At 36.9% G+C, this 27,718-nt stretch overlaps 1 protein-coding gene across 1 annotated transcript in view; it reads right to left on the minus strand.

Annotated features, from left to right (window-relative positions):
* WDPCP (WD repeat containing planar cell polarity effector) overlaps window positions 1–27,718 on the minus strand; it is a 460,096-nt gene that overhangs the window by 200,414 nt on the left and 231,964 nt on the right. The window contains exon 14 of the mRNA XM_055088850.1: window positions 3,370–3,433. Within this exon, the coding sequence (XP_054944825.1) occupies window positions 3,370–3,433 (64 nt within the window). The remainder of the gene's footprint in view (window positions 1–3,369; window positions 3,434–27,718) is intronic.

The raw sequence follows: 27,718 nt of genomic DNA on the forward strand, positions 1-27,718 counted from the left end.
ATATATATATATATATATATATATATATATATATATATATATATATATATATGGATATATATATATATATATCCGAAAAAAAACCCAAAACCACTAATTCAAAGAAGATACATGCACCTCAATGTTCACAGCAGCATTATTTATAATTGCCAAGGTATGGAAGCAACCTAAGTTTCCATCAACAGTTGAATGGATAAAGACTCAGCCATAAATAAGGATGAAACTTTGCCATTTGCAGCAATATGGATGGACTTAGAGGGCATTATGCTAAGTGAAATAAGTCAGAGAAAGACAAATACTGTATGATATCACTTAATATGTGGAATCTAAAAAATACAACAAACTAGTGAATATAGTGAATATGATAAAAAAGAAGCAGACTTATAGAGAACAAACTAGTGGTTACCAGTGGGGAGAGGGAAAGAGGGAGGGGCAATATAGGAGTGAAGGGAAACAAAGGGTTATTATGGGATTACATGAAATCATCTGTGTGAAACTTAAAAATTATAAAGCACTATAGAATTCAAAGATGCTTTTATTCAATTAAAAAACACAACCTATGGGTAGGTACTATATTATTATCGTCATTTATATACATTTAAAAAAACTCAAAAGTTACTGATCTTGAAGAGAACTTATGGCCCAAATTCCATGTATCTACCATTACACCTTCCCATTACACCTTGCTGATTTGGGGTAAGGATAAACCCAAACTCCTTAACATGGTCTGGATGTAATAAGGAGTAGAGTACATTTCCCAGAACTGAAAGAAAGCTGATGTAGCTGGAAAGCAGAGAGGTGAGAGTGGAGGGGCCTTAGATGCCATATTAAGGAGTTAGAATTTATCCCAAAGGTGACAAGAAGCTGCTAAAGGGTTTTAAATAGAGGAGTGAAATTATAAATTGTGATTTTTTTGACAAGGGGTCTGCAAACTTTTTTTGTAAAATACCAGATAGAAATATTTTAGGCTTTACAAGCTATATAGTCTCTTGCAACCACTCAACTCTGCCATCATAGAGTAAAGCAGTCATACGCATTACATAAATCAGTTTGGCTGTGTTCCAATAACACTTCACTTATGGACACTGAAATCTGAATTTCACTATCATGTATTTTTAATATCATATATTTTAAAGTGTTTTGATACTATTTTTCTTTCGATTTTTTTCAGCGATTTAAAACTGTAAAAAGCCATTTTGGGGCTAGATTTGGCTGGCAGGCCATAGTTTGCTGACCCTAATTTAGAAGATGTTCACTTAGGCTACAGTGTAAAGCAGACAAAGAGGTCCTTTCTGGCCCATTTCCTCAGGTCCAGTACCCACATACTGACTTTTTAATATTCAAGGCCTATTGATATCATGCTATATGTCTTTTATCCTTCTATCTCTGATAGATGCTAGTGCAAAAAGAATATTCTCAGGTTAACCATTATACTTTTTTGGTGACCCCTCTGCGTTCAATGTGGTCATATTTTTATTCTTTAAGGAAGAGATATCTTGGCGGGAGAAGATAATTTACATGTAGGAATAATCCTGTTTATTTTAAAAACTTTTAAATTCAAAGTGGTAATATTTCTCAGTATGTAGGCTAGATGATAATTTAAATAGTACTATTTGATCTATTAGAAAACATGATAAATTCTTTAGACAATTTCAATATGGAGCTTCAAATGTATATAGTAGAATCATGAGCTTAAATGGAGCTTTGTTTAAGGCCTTAATGCTCTCTTAAGGCTCTTAATGCTTCCTTAAGGCAGATTTTGGGCTATAAATAAGCAAAGTTACATAGGAAGAATAAGCATGTAGCATTTTGATTGTTCACTTTTACAAATAAAAAGGAAAGTAAAACTATTTCTCTCATTCCCTTATTTTAAGTTTTTACCTTTTACTAGTAAAAATCCTTATGGGTTAGGGTTAGGGTTAGCCTATCAGCAGAAAGCCTATTTGGCTTTAAACTAACATGGAAACTTTCTTTATATTGTTACTGCCTAATGGAGACTAAATGCTGAAACAGATATGATTTGAAAAAAATTTATAAGATGACTTTGATGATTATGTATTATTTAATAGTCAAAGCAGCAAAAATTACAGAGCAATATAATAATACATTGAGAAAGAAAGTTTACCAGACACTAAATATTTAAATACTCATCTCTTCAGTTCCTATCTTTGCTAGAAAAAAGACTGGGAATATAGACATAAAAAAAATAAAGAAATATGAAGAAAATCTACCTTTACTTGTGAGTAGTGTCAGAGGTGAGAAGGTGGAGATAAAGAGTGAAAGTCATTGGGGTCAGAAAATCTAAAAAGTGTTGTAATTAAATTTCTGACACTGTGATGTCTGCATGCATAGACTTTGGTGAAAATAATAAAATGTTCCCTTAGTATACTAATATGCCTGATCAATTTGACCTAACAAAATACAGATGACCAACAAAAGGCTCATACATGTGAAGTAATTAGATTTTTTTCATGATCAATGAAAGCACAATTTAACTGAATGATGCAAAATTAGAATTTAAATAACAAATTCATTCCAAAGTCATGAACCCATATTAACATCTAAAGCATCAAAGCTTAATTTAAACTACAAAATGTCTTCATTTGTGCAGAAGATTCAGGTAAAAGAGCCTTCCACAAGTTTTTGTTGTTTTCAAGAAGCTTTTGCTTCATTGTTTCATTGACAACAGTGAAATCTCTGTGGAGCAGAATATGCTGGAAAACCAGGAACCCCACCTTTGTTTATCTGATCTCACTGGACGCTGTGGTGAAAGATCTTATAAAATAAGAACCTGATACAGAGCACAAGGATCTGTAAGAAACTGGTTGATTTTACTGTTCTGTAGCTAATAAATGGAGGACTAAAGCATATTTGAATTTATATCCTTTTGGATCCACTTTGCACTGTGGATACTTTAAAAATACAAGTGAGAACATTCATAATATGTTACTTCTCACTAAACTCTAAGGGACAAACTGAGCACATTCAAGATCTAGGGGACATGTTTTGCCCTATGTCCTGGTTTCTGAAGCTGTACTTCTTTAGAGAATGGATTAGAAAGACACTTAAGCTTGTTAGATACAAAGGTGTCATCCCCTCACATCAACGTACTGACTTCAAGAATTATAAATTCTTAGAAAACATAAAAAATCCTTTGGATCTGGCAAGGAAAATGTCAACAAGTCAAAAGAGACTAGATGGCTATTGACCAGTTTCATGAAGGCAGAGCTGCAAGCCAGGATGGAATAATGCTTTCCCACCATGTGTCGAAGGCACAAATGACACTAATCCTTTTTAATGGTCACAAAAGCTGACAACTTACTCAGCCTTAGAACTGAAGGCAAAAAATCATCTCTGGGAATGACTCACCATAAACAGGTCACGAGCACCAATGTCAACAGCTAACAGAAATGCCTTTTCAAATCTTTGGTACCTATAAGGTAGAAAAGAAACGTTATATGTTGTGAACAAAACTACAGAAGAGGAGAGAGCAGTTTAATTTACTTATGTGTTACTGTTTTTGTTCTGATAAGAAAAATATTCGCAAACAGGAGGGACTTTGCCTGCTGGGATCTTCCCTATGTGAACTCTTATTGTACTTAGGAGGAGCTGAGGCACACAGCCCTGTGGAGGTGTTCAGTGCAACTTTCAAAGATAAACATAACCAGATTAGGTGCTGCTGAATGTGGAGAAATGATAGCTTAGGAAATAATGTTTCTCACTATATTTTACTTTGTTGTGTTTTGTTATGTAAGAGAAAAGTAGGGGGATATGGAGAATATAGCAGGATAGGAGCAATTAATAAACCATATAATTATACTTTTATGTTTCTTAGGTAAAAGTTGAGAAGTCAAATGTTACATTATTACAAAACACTCATATTTGTGAGTTTGGAAAATATACCTTCTCCTCTGTTGTAAATAAAAATAATAAATGGTTTCTAAGACTTTTTTTTTCTTGGAGTACAGTTGCTTTACACTGCCGTGTCAGTTTCTGCTGTATGTACAGCAAAGTGAATCAGCCATATGTATACAAATATCCCCTCTTTTTCGGATAAGTATTTTTTAAAGATACTACTTTTCTACTCTTTTATCCTATCTTTCCTTGAGGTAAAACTGAGAATTTTCTTTGTGGAAGTTTAATTTTAGGCTAAAATACATGAGAACCAACTTCAGTTTAAATTAATTACCTCTGTAGAAATTTTAAAATCCTGAGAGAAAAGCATGTCACGAACATACAATTTGCACAGGATTTTGGAATGAAAGTTCATCTTTATTTTGTCTAAGTGTTGAGACTTACATATAACTGTCAGCCTTTCTGACTCAAGAAACAAGAAGATAAATAACCAACTTGTTCTCTGTTCTCTGTTTTATATTGTGAAATAAAATGGTATAAAATATAATGATGCGCCACAACAAGAGAAGCCACCACAATGAGAAACCTGCGCACTGCAACGAAGAGTAGCCCCTGCGTGCCACAACTAGAGAAAAGCCCTCATGGAACAATGAAGACCCAATGCAGCCAAAAATAAATAAATAAACGAATAATAAATTTATTTTTTAAAAATATAGGAGATTTCAAATAAAACGTGTCAGAAATGTAGAATATTATTATTGATAGAGTACATACATTTATTAGTGAAATAGCTAATATAATTAAAATTCAAACACACAAGGCTTATTATTATTCCATATGAGCTGGTAGGTCCAGAACCTGAAACACTTCACAATTTCCATGCTGTGTTTGATTACTGTTATCCCATCTCCTCCCTGGCTCTACTTACTAGTATCTCCAGTATTTGCTTGAATCCCTTTCAACTATGGGAGATCAGAAGAAAATTGTGTTTATTTTTGTTCCAGGAAGCTGAATGATTCATTATATATACAGTGGAAGTGGGATGTAATGAGGAAGAAGACAGAGGATCAGCAAGTTGTACTACTCTTCCATACATTCACTGCCATCTTGCATTTGTTGCCACTCCAAGGAAACTTTTCTAGCAGTAGTAAATTATCCAAACTTAAAGATAAGTTCTTATCTTGTGTGCCCTTTTGGCCATATCTGACCCTATTAACTTCCCCTCCTTGAAACCCTCTCTTTCCTTGCATTTGGAGATTCATTCTTTGTTTTCTCAATTCTTAGAATTCATCTTCTTAGTCTCCTTTTTAAGTTAATTTTTCTCTGCCTACTCCGTGAAGTTTTCCCCAGTAACCTTACCCACTCCTATGGCATTGATAATTATAACAATGACCCATAAATCTCTAGAATCCATTTATTTCCTGAGCTCCAAACTCTTTATTTCCAGGAAACTCAAATTTAACATGTCTAATATGTCCATTGATACATAAATTTGGCAAACATATATATGATTAATTGAAACTGGGAAATATGAAATTAAGGTGGACAGGTCAGGAGGCACTCTTCATTCTAGGTGAGAGGTAATGATTAACATTATGATAAAATGAAAGAGTTGGCATTGGCATCTGGCAGTATGGACAACCAAAAATATCAAAGGGCGCTCCCAACTAGATTGCTTATAAAATATATGTTAAAGTACAACACAGGACTCTAAAAAAAGGGAAATTTCCAATGGTACCACACTCTCAATAAAAAAAATAACCAACTAACCAAAGTCCCTTGATTGAAACTACAGTAAGGATCCCTGAACAGAGAGCAAAAATGAGGGGAAAAAAGGCAGAACTACTCTGGGCCACCACCCTCAGTAGACTGAGCCCTGAACAAGTCTCAAGGTAAAGGGGCTAAGCCTGAGACTTTTGATTAAGACATGGGCTAAAATGATCCCAGGTTATTAGTGCCCCTAACTTTGGTAGAAAAAATAAAAAGAAAATTCATGTCTGGATTAAAGCACTTTTGATAGAAGCCATCAGGATTGCCATAAATTAAAATAAAACAAGTATGAGTTCACAATGAAAGATCACTGAATACAAAAGAAAACAAGCTATTGTGATGGAAAATTAGAAAATAAACAACAGATTTACTTCTCCAGGGATTTCAGATCACGGAATTATTGAAATTAGAATATAAAATAATTCAGCATAAGATTTTAAAAGAAATAATTATGGGGCTTCCCTGGTGGCGCAGTGGTTGAGAGTCCCCCTGCTGATGCAGGGGACATGGATTCATGCCCCGGACCGGGAAGATCCCACATGCCGCGGAGCAGCTGGGCCCATGAGCCATGGCCGCTGAGCCTGCATGTCCGGAGCCTGTGCTCCACAACGGGAGAGACCACAACAGTGAGAGGCCCGCATACCACAAAAAAAAAAAAAGAAAAAAAAAAAGAAAGAATTATGGAACCATGAAAATAAGCATACAACAGGATATAATAAAAAAAAAATTACCAGGTAGATTTTTTAAGAAATAAAATAGAACTTTTGGAAATGAAAACCTGAACTGGAGTTAAATAATTTGTCACAAAGAAAGAATTAGTGAAGTAAAAGAGGCACAAGTAAGGAATTATAGAAAATGTACAGAGAAACGAGAAAAAAATATAAAGAGAGGTTAGCAATACAGAGAACATGGAAAAGTCTAACATGTCTAATCAGGTAATTAAGTTAAAGGCTGAGAATTTTCCAAAGCTGATAAATGATATGAATCAATAAACACAAGAGGGACAATATATATCAAGCAGGATATATTGAAAAGAATCTATAATTATGGACATCTGTAATGGAAATGCAGAACTCCAAAAATAAAAAGATCTTAACTGCCAGAGAGAAGACGATCACCTACAAAGGAACTACTGATACAAACAGACTGACACCAGACCTCTCAATGGCAACAATGGGATGTAGAGGACATTAGGGACATACTTTCAAATTACAGAGAGAAAATAAGCATTACTCATGTATAATATGACAGTGGAACTTTCTTTCAACAATTAAAGAAAAATAAAGACACTTTCAGATGTACAAAAACTGAAAGCATTCAACAGATCTTCAATAAAGGGACTTCTAGGGAACATAGCTCAGGAAAAAGGAAAACGATCCCAGAAGGAAGGTTTGAGAAGCAAGAAGGAATGGCTTCAAAAAAAAAGATTTGGTTAATATACAGGTAAATACACACAGACATACATTCACACACACAAATGGTCTGATATTTTTAAGATCAGAAAATACTAATTACATATATCATGTAAATCAAGTGCTAAGGTCTTTGCTTTTTGTACTGTTGAAGATAATTGTTTGATTTTGGTAACTATGCATAGTCAGATTTCAACCACTAAAAGACTGTATAAATTGCTTGAATAGCAGTATAGGTAGAGTGGGGTTGAGGCTGAGTGAATTGAAAAAGAAAAAAATTCAAGAAGTATTAAAAAAAGCCAAGAATAGTGGATCTATGCTGGTGCCCTGGTGAAAACAACAACTGAGAGACAACAGGGCCAATTGCCGGCATACCCACAGTTAAGATGCGGCCAAGAGCAGTGCCAACAACAGTGTAATCTGAGAGCTCGCATAATGGGTGAAAGGTGACACAACAGAGCACACCCAGGTGAGCAGCTTCATAGGAGGAATACTCAGTGGCTTCTCTCCCAGTGGGAGTGCTCCAATCCCACCTACCTCACACCACAGATCAGAACACAGGTAAGAAACGGATCTGGGGGCCTCTACTCCAGCAACTAGGGAGCAGACCATGCCCCTGTCAAGGCAGTGACAACCACAGAGCATGTCTAATATGTCCACTGTCAATTTGGCAACCATATATATATGATTAATTGAAATTGGAAAAAATGAAATTAAGGTGGACAGGTTAGGAGGTACTCTTCTTTCTAGGTGAGTAATGATTAACATTATGATAAAATGAAAGAACTAGCATTGGCATCTGGCAGTATGGACAACCAAAAATATCAAAGGGCGCTCCCAACTAGATTGCTTATAAATATATGTTAAAGTACAACACAGGACTCTTAAGAAAGGAAATTTCCAAGGGTACCACACTCTCAACCAAAAAATAACCAACTAACCAAAGTCCCTTGATTGAAACTAGAGTAAGAATCCCTGAGCAAAGAGCAAAAATGGGGGTGGGGGAAGCAGAACTACTCTGGACAGTAGTCGAAGAATGGGATGTAGAAGATAGTAGGTACATATCTTCAAATTATAAAGAGAGGATAAGCATTACTCTTGTACAGAATTTGAAAAAGAACAGATATATGTATATCAGTATAGGTATAACTGAATCACTTTGCTGTACACCTGATCACAATATTGTTAGTCAGCGATACTCCAATATAAAATATAAAGTTAAAACAAAAAGAAAAATCCTAAAGATGCTACCAGAAAACTACTAGAGCTCATCAATGAATTTAGTTCAGTCGCAGGATACAAGATTATTACACAGAAACCTCTTGCATTCCTATATGCTAACAAAGAAAGATCAGAAAGATAAATTAAGGAGACAATCCCATTTACCATCACATCAAAAACACATCAAAAAGAATAAAATAATTAGTAATAAACCTACCTACGGAGGCAAAAGACCTGTACTCAGAAAACTACAAGGTGCTGATGAAAGAAATGAAAGATGACACAAACAGATGGAGAGATATACCATGTTCTTGGACTAGAAGAATCAATATTGTCAAAGTAACAATACTACCCAAGGCAATCTACAGATTCAATGCAATCCCTATCAAATTACCAATGGCATTTTTCACAGAACTAGAACAAAAAATCCTAAAATTTGTATGGCTACACAAAAGACCTGAATAGCCAAAGTAATATTGAGAAAGAAAAGCAGAGCTTGCGGAATCAGGCTTCTTGACATCTGGCTATGCTACAAAGCTAACGTCATCAGAACAGTATGATACTGGCACAAAAACAGAAATACAGCTCAATGGAACAGGATAGAAAGCCCAGAGATAAACCCATAAACCTACGGTCAATTAACCTATGACAAAGGAGGCAAGACTACACAAGTGAAGAAAGACAGTCTTTTCAATAAATGCTGCTGGGAAAACTGGACAGCTACATGTAAAAGAATGAAATTAGAACATTCTCTAACACCATAAACAAAAATAAACTCACAATGGATCAAAGACCTAAATGTAAGGCTGGTCACTCTAACACTCTTAGAGGAAAATGTAGGCAGAACATGCTTTGACATAAATCGCAGCAGCATGTTTTTGAATCCACCTCCTAGAGCAATGAAAATAAACACAAAACTGAACAAATGGGACCTAATTAAACTTAAAACCTTTTGCACAGTGAAGGAAACTATCAACAAAACGAAAAGACAACCCACAGAATGGGAGAAAATATTTGCAAACAAAGCAACCAACAAGGGATTAATCTCCAAAATACACAAATAGCTCATGCAGCTCAATATTTAAAAAACAACCCAATCAAAAACTGGGTGGGGGCTTCCCTGGGTGGAAGATCTAAATAGACATTTCTCCAAAGAAGACATACAGATGGCAAAAAGCAGATGAAAAGATGCTCAATGTCACAAATTATTAAAGAATTGCAAATCAGAACTATAATGAGGTATCACCTCATAGTAGTCAGAATGCCCATCATCAAAAAATCTAAAAACAGTAAATGCAGCAGAGGGTGTGGAGAAAAGGGAACCCTCCTACCCTGTTGGTGGGAATGTAAATTGGTACAACCATTATGGAGAGAAGTATGGAGGTTCCTTAAAAAACTAAAAATGGAACTACCATATGACCCAGCAATCCCACTCCTGGGCATATACCCAGAGAAAACTATAATTCGAAAAGATACCAATGTTCACTGCAGCACTGTTTACAATAACCAAGACATGGAAGCAACTTAAATGCCTATTGGCAGAGGACTGGATAAAGAAGGTGTGGTACATATATACAATAGAATATTACTGAGCCATAAAAAGGAACAAAATAGGACTTCCCTGGTGGCGCAGTGGTTGAGAATCTGCCTGCCAATGCAGGGGACCTGGGTTCAATACCTGGTCTGGAAAGATCCCACATGCCGCGAAGCAACTAAGCCTGTGCATCACAACTATTGAGCCTGCATTCTAGAGCCCACGAGCCACAACTATTGAGCCCACACACTGAAACTACTGAAGCCCGTGTGCCTAGAGCCCGTACTCTGCAACAAGAGAAGCCACCACAATGAGAAGCCCGTGCACCGCAACGAAGAGTAGCCCCCCACTTGCCGCAGCTAGAGAAAGCCTGCGTGCAGCAACGAAGACCCAATGTAGCCAAATAAATAAATAAATAAATAGAACAAAATAATACCATTTGCAGCAACATGGATGGACCTAGAGATTATCATACTGAGTGAAGTAAGTCAGACAAAGACAAATGTCATACAATATGACTTATACGTGGAATCTAAAAGAAAATGGTACAAATGAACTTATTTAGAAAACAGAAATAGAGTCACAGATATAGAAAACAAACTTATGATTATCAGAGGTGAAAAGGGGGGCAGGGATAAATTGGGAGATTGAGACTGACATATACATAATACTATATATAAAATAGATAACTAATAAGGACCCTACTGTAGAGCACAGGGAACCCTACTCAATACTCTCTAATGTCCTATATGGGAAAAGAATATAAAAAAGAGTGGATATATTTATATGTATAACTGATTCACTTTAGTGTACACCTGAAACTAACAAAACATTTTAAGTCAACTATACTCCAATAAAAATTTAAACAAATAAAAGTAAAAAACAAGAAATGAATAAAAGGAAGCACAGGAAAATAGAAAGCACAAAGGAAGATAGAAACAGCTCAGTATAAAAATGATCATATACATGGACTAAACTCACCAGTTTAAAGACAGAGTATCAAACTGGAAAAGTAAAATCCGGTTTTATATTATTTATAAAAGCCACATCTAAATCATACAGACAAAGAAGGTTAAAAGTAAAAGGATAGAAAAAAATAGAAGACAATTATTGATAAGAATGTAAAGTAATGCAGCCACTTTGGGAAAAAGTTTGGCAGTTTCTGAAAATATTACACATAAATTTGACATATAATTACACTCAATTTCATGGCAATTCCTAGGTATCTACCCAAGAGAAATGAAACATACCCCAGAGAGACTTACACTCATGTATACATAGCGACATTATTCATAATAGCTTAAAAGTAGAAACAATCCTAATGTCAATCAACTGATGAATGAACGAATTAAAATATGGTATATCCAAACAATGAAGCAGGTTTCAGCAATAAAAAGGAATGAAACACTGATACATACTACAAAATAGATGAACTAAAAAATATTACATTAACAGTTAAAGAAGCAATGTTGTATGATTCTATCTATATGAAATGTCCAAAAAAGATAAATCTATAGAGACAGAAAGTAGATTTGTGGTTGGCTAGGGTTGGGAAAAGGGAGTGGCTACAAATGGGCATGAGGGATCTTCTTGGGACAAAGGAAATGTTTAAAATTAGATCACGATAATGGTTTACAAATCTGAAAATGTACTAAAAATCATTGAATTGTAGAATTAAGTGAATAAATTCTATGGTAGTTAAATTAAACCTCAATAAAGTTTTCTTGTAAAAAAGCTAAGGTAGCTATATAATCAGATAAATGGTTTTTTGAAAAAAAATTATTAGAGATAGAGAGTAAGAACAAAATAATAAAGGTTTCATGTCTCCAGGAAGATACAAAAATTCTAGACTGGATGCATTTAATAAACTAGGCTAAAAATATATAGATCAAATCTCTGATAGAATTAAAATAAATAATGAGCCCACCAACAAAGGGGAAAGTTCAAAAGTTATACCTGAATTTTTGCTAGGCCAAGCAGTAAAAAAATTCGTAAAGAAATAGAAGTCTTAAACAACATAATTACACAGCTGGATTTACTGGATACATAGAACTTGTCACTCATAAATTAGTGGATACACATCTTCCTCAAACACACATGGAATCCTTACAAAATTATGTTAGTAAATAAAAAAGCATGTCTCACTAAATTTTAAGGAATAATATATATAATGAATCTGTCAACAAGGCAGTTTTTGATAGAAAGATAAGCAATAAATCCATATGCATTTAGAAACTAAAAAGTCACTAGTCAAAGGAAAAATAATAATAGAAATTTAAAAATACTTAGAAGTAAATGAAAAACTTGAGCAAATGAGACACTTGAAGGGAAATTTGTAGCCTTAAGTGTTTGTATTAAGAAAAGAAGAAAGGTTAAAAATTGATGAGCTAAATATCCCATTTAATAATTTAGAGAAAAATAGAATAATCTCAAAAAGACAGTGGAATAAATGTCTGAAGTACTCAAAGGAAATAAGACTGTCACACAGATTCTATATTCAGCAAAAAGTATCTTTCAAGAATGAAGGTGACATAAAGACATTTTCAAGGAAAAAACACCTCTAAGATATGTATCTCCAGTAGAACTGCAGTATAAGAAGGGCAAAAGGAAGTTCTTTAGGCTAAAATAAATGATATCAGATGGAAACTTCAGTTCTTCAATAAATAATGCGAAGTACTACAAGTGATCAATGTAAAGAAGATCATTTCCTTTATTTCTTTAAAATACATATGTCTGTTTTAAGCAAAAATGATAAAATTGTTTTGTGGGGGTTATAACATATGTAGGTAATATATGTGGCAACTATAGCATAAAGCAGAAGTCCCCAACCTTTTTGTCACCAGGGACCAGTTTCATGGAAGACAGTTTTTCCATGGACTGGGTTGGGGGGGATGGTTTTGGGAGGATACAAGCACATTACATTTATTGTGCATTTTATTTCTATTATTATTACACTGTAATATATAATGAAATAATTATACAACTTACCATAATGCAGAATCAGTGGGAGCCCTGAGCTTATTTTCCTGCAACTAGATGGTCCCATCTAGGGGTGATGGGAGACAGTGACACCTGAAGTGTGTTGCTTATGTCCAGTCTACTCCGTAAGATGCAGCTTAATTGTCACTTGCCACTCACTGATAGGGTTTTGACATGAGTCTGCAAGCAACTGATTTGTTATGGTCTCTGTGCAGTCAAACCTCGCTGCTAATGATAATCTATATTTGCAGCCACTCCCCAGCACTAGCATCACCACCTCAGCTCTACCTCAGATCATCAGGCATTAGATTCTCATAAGGAGCATACAACCTAGATCCCTCACATGTACAGTTCACAGTAGGGTTCGCACTCCTATGAGAATCTAATGCCACCACTGATCTGCGGAGCTCAGGTGGTAATGCGAGTGATGGGGAGCGGCTGTAAATACAAATGAAGCTTCGCTCGCTCACCTGCTGTTACTTCCTGCTGTGTGGCCTGGTTCCTAACAGGCCACAGACTGGTAGCAGTCCATGGTCCGGGGACTGGGGACCCCTGGCATAAAGGATGAAGTGAGGTGGGTAAATGAACCAATTGAGATGTAAGATTTCTACATTTTACATGAAATAGTACTATATTAACTCTAAGTAGACCGTGGAACATTATGGATATATAATGTAACCCTTAGAGCAGCTAAAAAGTATAAAGAGCTATAGCTAAAAAAGCAAACAGATAAATTAAAACAAAATTCTGAAAAATATTCAAATAATCAAAAAGAAGGAAAGAAGGAACAGAGGAACAAATATAAGAAGAGATAAACAGAAAACAGATAAAATGGTAGATTGACTTTCAACCACATCAATAATTACATAAATATTAACGGGTTGAACACTCCAATAAAAAGACAAAGATTGTTAGAACGGATTAAAAAAAGCAAAACTCAACTATATGCTGTTTATAAGAAATATACTGTAAATATACAGACACAGTGTGAAAGTAAATGGATGGAAAACAGTGAGTATAAGAATGCTAGAATGGCTAAAATGATCAGATAAAATAGACTTCAAAACAAAGAGTAGTGTCAAAGACAAGGAGGCATAATGGGAACACACAACAATCATGTCTCCAGGGTCAGCTGCAGTTGCCTCCCACCTCTCCAGAAGAATCTCCAAGATCAGCAGGTAGGTCTGACCGAGGCTCCTAGCAGATTACTGCTTCTGTCTGGGGTCCTGGAGCATGTGAGATTTTGTGTGTGCCCTTTAAGAGTGAAGTCTCAGGCTTCCCTCGTGGCGCAGTGTTTGAGAGTCCGCCTGCTGATGCAGGGGACACGGGTTCGTGCCCCAGTCTGGGAAGATCCCACATGCCGCGGAGCGGCTAGGCCCGTGAGCCATGGCCACTGAGCCTGCGCGTCCGGAGCCTGCGCTCCGCAACGGGAAAGGCCACAACAGGGAGAGGCACGCGTACCGCAAAAAAAAAAAAGAGTGAAGTCTCTCTTTCCCCCAGGCCTCTAGGACTCCCAAAAGCCAAATGCTCTGGGGTCTCATCTTCCCAGTACAGGACCCTTGGGCTGGGAAGCCTGATACAGGGCTTGGACTTCTCACTCCTTTGGAGAACCTCTGCAGTTTTAATTATTCTCCTTTTTGTGGGTTATACACCCACGGGTGTGGGACTTGACTATAGCATGACTCCACCCCTACTACCTTTCTTATTGTGGCTCCTTCGTTATATCTTTAGTTGTATTAGATCTTTTCTGTTAGGTTCTGGTCTTTTACATCAATGGTTGTTCTGCAAATAGGTGTGACTTGGTTTGCTTGTAAGAGGAGATGAGCCGAGGTTTTTGTTTGTTTTGTTTTTTTTAAGGAACATTTACCTATCTATCTATCTATCTATCTATCTATCTATCTATTTATGGGCGTTGGGTCTTTGTTGATGCCCACAGGCTTTCTCTAGTTGCGGCACGTGGGGGCTACTCTGCGGTGCTCGGCCTTCGCATTGCAGTGGCTTCTCATTGAGGAGCATGGGCTCTAGGTGCGTGGGCTCAGTAGTTGTGGCATGTGGGCTCAGTAATTGTGGCTTGTGGGCTCTAGAGCACAGGCTCAGTAGTTGTGGCACATGGGGCTAGTTGCTCCGTGGCATGTGTGTGGCTTGTGGGCTCTAGAGCACAGGCTCAGTAGTTGTGGCACATGGACTTAGTTGCTCCGTGGCATGTGGGATCTTCCCGGACCAGGGCTCCGAACCTGTGTCTCCTGCGTTGGCAGGCAGATTCTTAACCACTGCACCACCAGGGAAGTCCCGAGCCCAGGGTTTTTCTACTCTGCCATCTTAGCTGATCTCCCATGGACCGTACAGTTTAATTTCCATATGTTTGAGAATTTTCAGTTTTCCTTCCATTATTGATTTCTAGCATAATTTTACTATGGTAAAAAAAGTATGCTTTGTGTGATTTCTATCTTTTTAAATTCATTAAGACTTGTTTTATGTTCTAATAGTGGTCTATGCTGGCGAATCTTCCATGCTCACTTTAGAAGAATGTTATTCTGCTGCTGTGTGTAGAGTCCTCTATATGTGTCTATTAGATCTAGTCAGTGTGTACTGTTGTTCAAGCCCTGTATTTCCCTATTGATCTTCTATGTAGATGTGTTATCCAGTGTTGAAACGGGTGATGAAGTTTCCAACTATCATTGTACAGCTTTCTACTCCCTTCCATTTCATCACTGTTTGCTTCATATGTTTCGGATCTCTGTTATTTTGGGGCACAGATGTTTTAATTTATTATATCTTCTTGATGCATTGTCCCTTTAAGGATAATGTTGTTCTTTACCTCTTCTAAAACTTTTTTACTAATGTCTATTTTGTCTGATGTTAGTAAAGCCACCCTATCTTGCTTTTGCTTGGAATATATTTTTCCATCCTTTCATTTTCAACCTATTTGTGTCTTTGAGTCTACAGTGAGCCCCTTCTAGACAACAGACAGTTGGATCACATTTTTTCCACTCTTTCAATCTCTGTACTTTAATTGATGGGATTAATCCATTTTCATTTAGTGTGATTAATGATAAAGAAGCTCTTAGTTCTGCCATTTTCCTATTTATTTTCTACATCTATCATTTTGTCCCATAATTCTTACAATACTACCTTCTTTTTTCTAATGTACCATTTTGATCCTTCTCTTTTCCTCTTTTATATTTATTTTAGTTATTTCATTAGTGATTACCCTAAGGATTACAATATCTTAAATTTATAACAATCTAAGTTTAAATTATACCAACTTAACTTTAATAGCATACAAAACTTTACGTCTGTGTAGCTCTATGCTCTCCTTTATGTCATTATTGTCACAAAGTTATCTGTTTAAATACTGTGTGCCCATTAATAGAATTACAATTTTTGTTGCACTCACTGTTTTTAAAATCAAATAGGGAAAAAAGAAGAGTTACAAAACCAAAAATATAATAATACTGGCTGTTATATTTATTTACATAGTTTTCTTTCCTTGTATTGTTTATTTCTTTGTACTACTTTGAAATACAGTCCTTTCATTTTAGACTGAAGGACCCTTTTTAGTATTTCTTATAAGGCAGGTCAACTAGCAGTGTACTTCCTCAGCTTTTATCTGGGAATATCTTAATTTTCCTTCATTTTTAAAGGATAGTTTTGCCAGGTCTAGAATTCTTGATTGATTTTTTTTCTTTATATACTTCAAATGTGATCCTGCTACCTTCTGCCTTCCATGGTTTCTAATGAAAAAATCAGCTGTTAATCTTATTGAGGATCTCTTCTACAAAACCAGTTGCTTTTTGTTTGCTGCTTTCAAGATTCTGTCTTTGGTTTTTGACATTTTGAATGATGTGGATTTCTTTGGGTTGATTCTAATTGAATTTCATCGTGTTTCTTGGATATGTAGATTCCTGCAGTTAGTCTAAATTTTCTTCTCCTTCTAAGACTCCCATAATGCATACGCTTGATGGCATCCCACATGTCCCTCAGGTTCTGTTCATTTTTTTTTTTCATTCTTTTTCCTCTCGTGATAATTTTAATTGTCCTATTTTAACATTCACTGATTCTTTCTCTGCCTTCTCAAATCTGCTGTTGAGCCCATCTGGTGAATTTTTCTTTTCAGCTCCAAATTTTCTATTTGGTTCCTTTTAACTATTTCAATCTCTTTACTGATATTCTCTATCTGGTAAGAAATCATTCTGATCTCCTTTACATCATTGTCTATCATTTCCTTAACCTCTCTAAGCTTATGTAAGACAGCTGATTTAAAGTCTTAGTCTAAATAGAAAGGCAGACATAGAGAACGGACGTATGGGCACAGTGGGGGTAAGGGAGGTGGGATGAATTGGGAGATTAGATTTGACATAAATACACTACCATGTGTAAAACAGACAGGTAGTGGGAACCTGCTGTATAGCACAGGGAGCTCAGCTCAGTGTCTGTGAAGACCTAAAAGTGGGATGGTGGGGGAGGGAGGTCCACGAGGGAGGGGATATATGTATACATACTGCTGATTCACTTCACTGTACAGGAGAAACTTAAACAACATTGTAAAGCAATTATACTCCAATAAAAAAAAATAAAGTTTTTAGTCTAGTAAAGCCCAATGTCTGTGCTTCCCCAGGGATGCTATTTTCTTTCCTTGTGAATGGGCCATACTTTCCTGTTTCTTTGTATGCCTTTTAATTTTTGCTGGAAATAAGATATTTTGAATATAATAATGTGATAACTCTGGAAATCGGATTCTTCCAGGTTTTACTGTTGTTGCTTTTGAGGGTAGTCATCTATTTGTTTAGTGACATTCTCAAACTATTTTTGCAAAGCCTATATTCCTTGTCATGTGTGATCACTGAAATCTGTTTCATTATCTCAGCAATCAGCCAGATACTTTTAACATCCTGACAGACTGATGTGACAGATTTTAAAAAAAATTTCTAAAGCAACAAACAAACAATTCTCTCGGTCTTTGTAGATTGCCTCTGAGCTAAGGCATGCTTTCACTACTTAGCCAGGCTACCTATGTACAATTCAGCCTCAGAATTCCATTCTTGCTGTGCAGAGCCCAAAGGTCCTCCAGAGTTTTAAGTCTGGGGGTCTCTCAGGTCTTTTATGAGCATGCATCCTGTTGTGGGCATGTGTGTTGTACCCCTGATTCCTTGGTATATGAGGCAGTCCTTCAAGAACTTTATTCCCCCCAGAATCTTCACCTTAGCCTTCTCTTTATCAGGTCTTTCCATCTGTCTGCTGCTTTCCCCACTCTCCATACCCTGCCTGAGAGACAGCTATGCATATTATGCCTTGAAGTGCTTTTGACATACACAAATGCTTTTGCCAAAGATGCTGTTCCAGCCTGAGGGAGGTGAAACAAAGCCAAGCTTCTGCACTGGTCCCTCTGGAAACCACAAGTCTGGTCAAAATTCGTGAACAGTTTTTGAGAAAAAGATCCATTGTTGCCCTCTGGCACCAGCTAGCTGACACCAGAAATGCTGGCCACTGTCACACTGGGGAATGGGGGATGGCAGACGGTAAACAAAAATGCAACAATGCTTTCTTACCAAAAGTTAGCAGTCTCTGTCTTTAGTAAGCACTCCCCTGATTATTACAAGTTTTAAAAATTAGATTCTAGAGTTTTTAAAAAGTTAATTTTGTCAGTTTTTGTTTGCTTAATGTTTGCTTCACTGAGGGACTGATTCTTGGAGCTCCCTACTCTGCTGTTTTCATGATGTCTCTCCCACTTCTATTTATAGACCCCAAAGTGGCATTCATGAGAATATCGCTCTGAGATCTCCTACTAAAGGGAGTGTAACTGACAGCCCCAGCTGTTCCATTTTGAAATGTGTCATTGTATTTTTTGTGTTTAAGGCTACACTTTCCACAAGCTGCTCCTAGGAAATAAATGAGGGCAGTAAGGGATACTAAGGCAGTCCTGTTCCTGACTGACATTGGATTCTTCGAGTGGCAATATTGGCTTGAGGGCTCCAGAGAGCCAAACCAAACCTTCCTTTGAACAGTTCTGTGGTGTACTGGAGTGGGGGTGGAGGCTGTGGATGGGCAGTGTTTAGTAAGTAGACAGTGGCATAGGCTGATGACTACTAAGTTGTATTTATGCCCCAAGGAAGCATAATAAGGGACTGAGTGCTCTTTACAGTTAATGGCTAAGTGTGACAGCCGGAAAGCCACTCTGGTAGCTTATAGAGGTCCTTATCTACTGCATTTGAATGGAAGGTACAACTGACAGGTGGAAGACCTAACTGCTAACAGTCACAGAGCTCTAGAGACATTTGGATGAATCATCAAGGAAGGTCTGCTTTGCTAAAGTCAAGGCCCTATTTAAGAACACTGAAGGTACTGATATCTAGGTTAGGTACTGATATCTAGGTTAGGTACAGCTGCATGGATGCCCCTGAGGATGTTCACAGTGCAGAGCCCCTGAATCTGAGATAGCACTTCCACTGTGCTAAAACATTCTATACAGATCTCTCCCTACAATGCAAAAGATACTCCCTCCCCTCAGGAAATGCCTCTACTACTCTCCCGGTTGCCAGGCTGATAACGAGGGTTAAATCTCAGCACAATTTAGCTGACAATATGCTGGACTTGATAAGCTAGGAGACCACACACTTAAAGAGTTGAAAGAATTAGCTAGCATGTGCCAGCAGAAACAGGGGAGTTGGAATGGAAGACTGGATAAATAATTCATTAACGTGGGTGGCACTTTTTCTGGATACTGAATTTAATATCCTATGAAGGACCCCAAAGGATGGTATAAATTGCTGCTAGAATGGCTCTTAGTAGCCTGAAAAAAAAAAAAAAAAAAAGGCCAATACTCAATGAAGTGGAAATGCCTGAGTGCTATGGCAAACGGTGCAAGGAGAAATAAAATGGATAGCAGATGAGGGAGAGGATGAGTACTTTGCAACTGTGAGATGAACTGCAGCAACAGTGGATGCAGTTTAACTCATTAACCTCCCATTTTGTCTCCAGTCAGTTTCCATGGAGTAGTTGCTGTGGAAAAATAGATCTATACAGACAAATGGTGGATAGTGATATCACAAGAATGCATTTCTCAGATCTCTAACTTCAGGAAAAAAAATAAGCCAATAGCTCCAGCTGCCATGATGTGAGATTCATCACTGCATCTAAACTGAGGCTACATTCCCCACAGGCTTCTCCCAGCCAATAAATGATACAGCAGGGATTCCTGGGAGACATGGACCTGTCCTGTCACTGTCCTTTGCCCATAGTGTGAAATCTCATGCTATGCATGCACAGGTTAGTGTTCAGCCAAAGACTCAAGGTGATCCTTGTGCAGATTTCTGGGGCTCTTTCTCTCCTGACTTTCCTGTTTGACTCCAAAGCTTGGGCTTTTCAAAAATTATTGCATGCTATCTACACAACTGACTAAACCTTAGTCCGTAAGTGCTATATTAGAGCTGTAAATTAGGACTTCAGTGAGCATTTGTTACTAGTACATCCTCCTCAATACTTTGGAGAGGCTATTCATAATTGCTTTTGATGATTACTGAGATGGCATATAGTAATTACATTTCTGGTATTATAATATTTATTAAAGATATTATTTCTGAGACCTTCTTCTGCCAGCTATGATAAGTAAACTGTAAGAGACTGACTTTATTGTCATTAACATAATGGTAGAAGTTACTCACTGCTCTCACAGGGACATTGAGGATAATAGTGTGTTGTGATAAGACTACTGACGTTATAATATATAAAAAAATGCTTGGACTTCCCTAGCGGCGCAGTGGTTAAGAATCCGCCTGCCAATGCAGGTGACACGGGTTTGAGCCCTGGCTCAGGAAGATTCCACATGCCGTGGAGCAATTAAGCCCATGCGCCACAATGACTGAGCCCGAGTTCTAGAGCCCACGAGCCACAACTATTGAGCCCTCATGCCACAACTACTGAAGCCCGCGCGCCTAGAGCCCATGCTCTACAACAAGAGAAGCCACCACTATGAGAAGCCTGTGCACCGCAATGAAGAGTAGCCCCCGCTCACCACAACTAGAGAAAAGCCCACGCACAGCAACAAAGACCCAATGCAGCCAAAAATAAATAAATAAATAAGTTTAAAAAAAATTCTAAATCGAAGAATAATTCTGTTCTAGTAAATCAGTACAAAATAAAATACAAACCTCTAAATTAATGGCAGCAAGTATATGTTAAAAGTAAGGACATAAGTGAAACGATAAGGCCTGACAAAGGAGAGTTTCAGCACTACTGCTTAACCAAGGATATTCCCCTCAAGAGAACTGTTTGGTCAGGATCTCTGAGAACAAGTGTGTCAACATATTCTGGTTCTAAGGACATCAAGACTTCCCATAACATCTGAGTTGATGAAATACCAGTATCAGTAGTGGCCCCGTAAAACATGCTGGGAGAAGGAGATGTTTATAAACAGTACTGAGAAATGTTTTTCAGAGTCATTTCATGGAAACTTAAACTGAGTTTGCCTCCAGTTTCTCCTGTCTTCAATACCTGTATGTTGAGAACAGGAATGAAAACCTGTGATTAATAAACCTACGCATGTTAAATTTTGTCTTTGAAGTATGGATAGAAGTAACGATATAGCTCAAAGTTTCTGACTTATTCTAGAACCATGAGTTTGTCAGAAGTCCCTGGTGCTTTACTAAAACTATAACTTATGGTTTTTGTATAGGATGCCAATTTAAAAAGTAAAATAATTTAGATCTCTGTTTAAATATATATATTCTACTTTTAAGTTATAAAGCACTAAAATTTTATTTTCCTATAATAATTTTATTATTTTAGTATATTTGAAACCCAGCTAAAATTTCCATCTATTCTGTATTGTGTCAAAGTAACCACTGGATTTGAGTATTTTCTACTACCCCTATCTCTCTCTATATATATACAGATTATTTTCAAAGATAAACTATTTCTGGTACAAGATAAGATATGCAAAAAATTAAAGTTTCTTAGCATTTTTATTAATAAATACTGAATGGTAGTTGGCAGCCCCTGGAAAGAAAACTCTAAGGTGGTTTCTTTCCTTTTATCCCCCATAAAAAAGTATACAAATCAATATTAAAATGAAACATATGAAGTCATTTGTCTTAGTAATAAACAGTCTGATTTCCACCATTTGAAATAAAAAAGTACATTTGGAATGAAGGGGGCTTATAAAAACTGATTGACTAGACCACCTGTGTACCCTGTGGTTGCTCACTCAGAATGGTACTCCTCTTTACTTAACAATAGCAGGATTTTTTACTTTTCTTTTGTTGGTGTGGTATTTCACATTGATTGATTTGCATATGTTGAACCATCCCTGTGACCCTGGGATGAATCCGACTTGATCGTGGTGTATGATCTTTTTTATGTATTATTGGATTTGGTTTGCTAGTATTTTGTTGAGAATTTTTGCATCTATATTCATCAAAGATACTGGCCTATAATTTTCTTTTTTTGCAGTGTCTTCATCTGGTTTTGGTATCTGGGTGATGGTGGCTTCATAAAAGGCCTGTATCGCTATGAACTTGCCTCCTAGGACTGCTTTTGCTGAATCCCATAGATTTTGGATGCTTGTGTTTTCACTGTCATTTGTCTCAAGATACTTTTTAATTTTCTCTTTGATTTCATCATTTACCCATTGGTTTTTTTTAGTAGCATGTTGTTTAGTCCCCATGTAATCGTTTTTTTTTCTAATTCCTCTTCCTGTGGTTGATTTCTAGTTTCATGACATTGTAGTCAGAAAAGATACTTTAAAAAATTTCTATCCTATTAAACTTTCTGAGGCTTGTTTTGTGTCCTAGGATGTAGTGTGTCCTAGAGAATGGTCTACATGATCATCTCAATAGATGCAGAAAAGTATTTGATAAAATCCAACATCCATTCATGATAAAACCTCTTACCAAAGTGGGCACAGAGGGAACATAACTTCACATAATAAAAGCTATTTATGATAAACTCACAGCCAACATAATACTCAATGGCAAAAAGCTGAAAGCCTTTCTGCTAAAATCTGGAAGACAAGGATGCACACTTTCACCACTTTATTCAAGATAGTATTGGAAGTCCTAGCAACAGCAATCAGACAAGGAAAAGAAACAAAAGGTGTCCAAATTGGAAGGGAAGAGGTAAAATTATCATTATATGCAGTTGACATGATACTACATATAGAAAACCCAAAAGACTTCACACAAAAACTACTAGAACTGGGCTTCCCTGGTGGCGCAGTGGTTGCGCGTCCGCCTGCCGATGCAGGGGAGCTGGGTTCGCGCCCTGGTCTGGGAGGATCCCGCGTGCCGTGGAGCGGCTGGGCCCGTGAGCCGTGGCCGCTGGGCCTGCGCGTCCGGGGCCTGTGCTCCGCAGCGGGAGAGGCCGCAGCGGGGGGAGGCCCGCATACCACAAAAAAAAAAAAAAAAACTACTAGAACTGATAAACAAATTCACCTTGGTAGCAGGATACAAGAATAACATACAGAAATATGTATCATTTCTTTACACTAACAATGAAATATCAGGAAAGTAAAAACAATTAAAAATCCCTTTCAAAATTGCATCAAAAAATACTTAGGAACAAACCTAACCAAGGGGGTAAAAGACTTGTACACTATGGAGAACTTTAAAACATTGACAAAGAAAACTGAAGCTGATTTAAAGAAATGAAAAGATACCCCATGCTCCTTGATTGGAAGAATTAATATTGTTGAAATGGCCACACTACCCAAAGAAATCTAGAGATTTAATGCAATACCTATCAAAATACCCATGACATTTTTCACAGAACTAGAACAAATAATCCCAAAATTTATATGGAACAACAAAAGACCCAGAATTGCCAAAGCAATCCTGAGGTAAAAGAACAAAACAGGAGGCGTAACCCTCCCAGACTTCAGATAATACTACAAAGCTACAGTAATCAAAACTGTGATATCAGCACAAAAACAGACACCTGGATCAAGGGAACAGAATAGGGAGCCCAGACATACATCCACACACCTATGGTCAATTAATCTTTGACAAAGGAGGCAAGAATATACAATGGAGAAAATAACAGTCTCTTCAGCAAGTCGTGTTAGGAAAGTTGGACAGCCACATGTAAATTAATGAAGTTAGAACATTCCCTCACACCATACACCAAAATAAACTCGAAATGGCTTAAAGATTTAAACAAGACATGACACCATAAAACTCCTAGAAGAGAACATAGACAAAATCTTCTCTTATATAAATCATACCAATGTTTACTTAGGTCAGTCTCCCAAGGCAACAGAAATAAAAGCAGAAATAAACAAATGGGACCTAATCAAACTTATAAGCTTTTGGCACAGAAAAGAAAACCATAAACGAAATGAAAAGACAACCTATGGACTGGTAGAAAATATTTGCAAATGATGCAACAGATAAGGCCTTAATTTCCAAAATATACAAACAGTGCATACAACTCAATAACAACAGAAAAACAAACAACCCACTCAAAAAATTGCCAGAAGTGCTAAATAGACATTCCTTCACAGAAGACATACAGATGGCCAATAGGCACATGAAAACCTCAACATCACTAATTGTTAGACAAATGCAAATATAAGATACAATGAGGTATCACCTCACACCAGTCAGAATGACCATTGTTAAAAAGTCTACAAAGGGAGTGGACTGGGTCTTTCTCACTGGTGTGCAGCCTCAATCAGGTGCCACCATGGATAGAAATTTCTCCCAGTCAAAGCCAAATCCCTGAGTCTGACACTAGATGGTGGAGTAGAAGGACTTGAGCTCACCTCCTAGCACATAATCACAACTAAATGCTGAACAACCATCGATAAAAAGGATTGGAATCTACCAAAAAAGATATTCTACACCCAAAGACAAAGAAGAAGCCATAGTGAGAAGGTAGGAGGGGCACATTCATGATATAATGAAATGCTAGACTCACTGGGTGGGTGACCCACAAACTGGAAAGTAATCATATCACAAAGGTTCTCCCACAGGAGTGAGAGTTCTGGGCCCCACATCAGGCTCACCAGCCTGGGTGTCTGGCATCGAGAGGAGGAGCCCCCAGAGTATATGTCTTTGAAGGCCAGTGGGGCTTGAATGCAGGAGCTCCACAAGACTAGGGGAAACAGAGGCTCCACTCTTGGAAAGTGTTTAGCAATACAATATTACCTCAGGAAACAAGAAATATCTCAAACAAACAACATAACCTTACACCTAAAACAACTAGAGTAAGAAAACAACCTTATACCTAAAACAACTAGAGTAAGAAAAACAAACAAAACCCAAAGTTTGTAAAAGGAAAGAATTCATAAAGATCGGAGCAGAAATAAGTGAAATAGATATGAAAAAGACAACAGAAAAGATCAATGAAACTAAAAGGTGGTTCTTTGAAAAGATAAACAAAATTGATAAAGTTTTACCCAGACTCATCAGGAAAAAAAAGGGGAGAGGGCTCAAATCAATAAAATTACAAATTACAACTGACACCACAGAAATACAAAGGATCATGAGAGACTACTGTAAGCAACTATATGCCCATAAAATGGACAACCTAGAAGAAATGGACAAATTGTTAGAAAAGTACAATCTCCCAAGACTGAACCAGGAAGAAACAGAAGATATGAACAGACCACTCACAAGTAATGAAATTGAAACTGTGATTTAAGAACTTTCAACAAACAAAAGCCTAGGACCAGATGGCTTCATAGGTGAATTCTATCAAACATTTAAAGAAGTTATCCCCTATCCTTCTGAAACTCATCCAAAAAATTGCACAGGAAGCAATGCTCCCAAACTCACTCTATGAGGCCACCATCAAACTCATTCTTTGAGGCCACCATCACCCTGATACCAAAACCAGGAAAAGATACCACAAAAAGAAAACTACAGGCCACTATCATTGATGAATATAGATGCAAAAATCCTCAACAAAATACTAGCAAACTTAATCCAGGAACACATTAAAAGGATCATACACCATGATCAAGTGGGATTTATCCCAGGAATGCAAGGACTCTTCAGTATCCACAAATCAATCAGTATAATAAACCACATTAACAAATTGAAGAATAAAAACAATATGATCATCTCAATAGATGCAGAAAAAGCTTTTGACAAAATTCAACACCCATTTATGATTAAAAAAAAAAAAAACTCTCCAGAAAGTGGGCATAGAGGGAAACTTCCTCAACATAGTAAAGGCCATGTACGACAAACCCACAGCTAACACCATTCTCAACGGTAAAAAGCTGAAAGCATTTCCTTTAAAATCAGGAGCAAGACAAGGATGTCCACTCTTTCCACTTTTATTCAATATAGTTTTGGAAGTCCTAGCCATGGCTATCAAAGAAGAAAAAGAAATAAAAGGAATACAAGTTGGGAAAAAACAAGTAAAACTATCACTGTTTGCAGATGACATGATACTATACATAGAAAATCCTAAAGACACTACCAGAAAACTACTAGAGCTCATCCATGAATTTTGTAAAGTTGCAGGATACAAAATTAATACACAGAAATCTCGTGCATTCAACGAAAGATCAGAAAGAGAAATTAAGGAAGCAATTCCATTTACCATTGCATCAACAACAATAAAATACCTAGGAATAAACCTACCTGAGGAGGCAGAAGACCTGTACTCTGAAAACTATAAGATGCTGATCAAAGAAATTGAAGATGACACAGATGGAGAGATAAACCATGTTCTTGGACTGGAAGAATCAATATTGTCAAAATGACTATACTACCCAAGACAATCTACAGATTCAATGCAATCACTATCAAATTACCAATAGCATTTTTCACAGAACTAGAACAAAAAATCTTAAAATTTGTATGGCTACACAGAAGACCCAAATAGCCAATGCAATCTTGAAAAAGAGAAACAGAGCTGGAGGAAACAGGCTCCCTGACACCAGCCTATACTACAAAGCTACAGTAATCAAAACAGTTTGGTCCTGTCACAAAACCAAAAATATAGATCAATGGAGCAGGATAGTAAGCCCAGAAATAAACCCATGCACCTATGGCCAATTAATCTACAACAAAGGAGGCAAGATTCTACAATGGAGAAAAGACAGTCTCTTCAATAAGTTGTGCTGGGAAAACTGGACAGCTACATGTAAAAGAACGAAATTAGAACATTCTTTAACACCATACACAAAAATAAACTCAAAATGGACTAAAGACCTAAATGTAAGAACAGACACTATAAAACTCTTAGAGGAAAACATAGGCAGAACACTCTCTGACATAAATCGCAGCAATATCTTTTTCAATCCACTTCCTAGAGTAATAAAAATAAAAACAAAAATAAACAAATGGGACCTAATTAATCTTAAAAGCTTTTGCATAGCAAAGGGAACCGTAAACAAAACAAAAAGACAACCCAAAGAATGGGAGAAAGTATTTGCAAATGAAACGACCAACAAGGGATTAATCTCCAAAATATACAAACAGCTCATGTAGCTCAATATCAAAAGAACAAACAACTCAATCATAAAATGAGCAGAAGACCTAAACAGACATTTCTCCAAAGAAGACATACAAATGGCCTTTAAAAAGCACATGAAAGGATGCTCAACATGCTAATTATTAGAGAAATGCAATTCAAAACTACAATGAGATGTCACCTCACACCAATCAGAATGGCCATCATCAAAGTCTATAAACAGGTAATGCTGGAGAGGATGTGGAGAAAAGGGAGCCCTCCTACACTGTTGATGGGAATGTAAATTGGTACAACCAGGATGGAGAACAGTATGGAGGTTACTTAAAAAACTAAATATAGAACTACCATATGATACAGCAATTCCACTCCTGGGCATATATCCGGAGAAAACCGTAATTTGAAAAGATACATGAACCCCAATGTTCACTGCAGCACTATTTACAATAGCCAAGACATGGAAGGAACCTAAATGTCCATCAAAAGAGGAATGGATAAAGAAGATGTGGTACATATATGCAATGGAATA

The sequence above is a fragment of the Physeter macrocephalus genome, chromosome 12, assembly GCF_002837175.3.
Source record: "Physeter macrocephalus isolate SW-GA chromosome 12, ASM283717v5, whole genome shotgun sequence".
NCBI lineage: Eukaryota > Metazoa > Chordata > Mammalia > Artiodactyla > Physeteridae > Physeter > Physeter macrocephalus.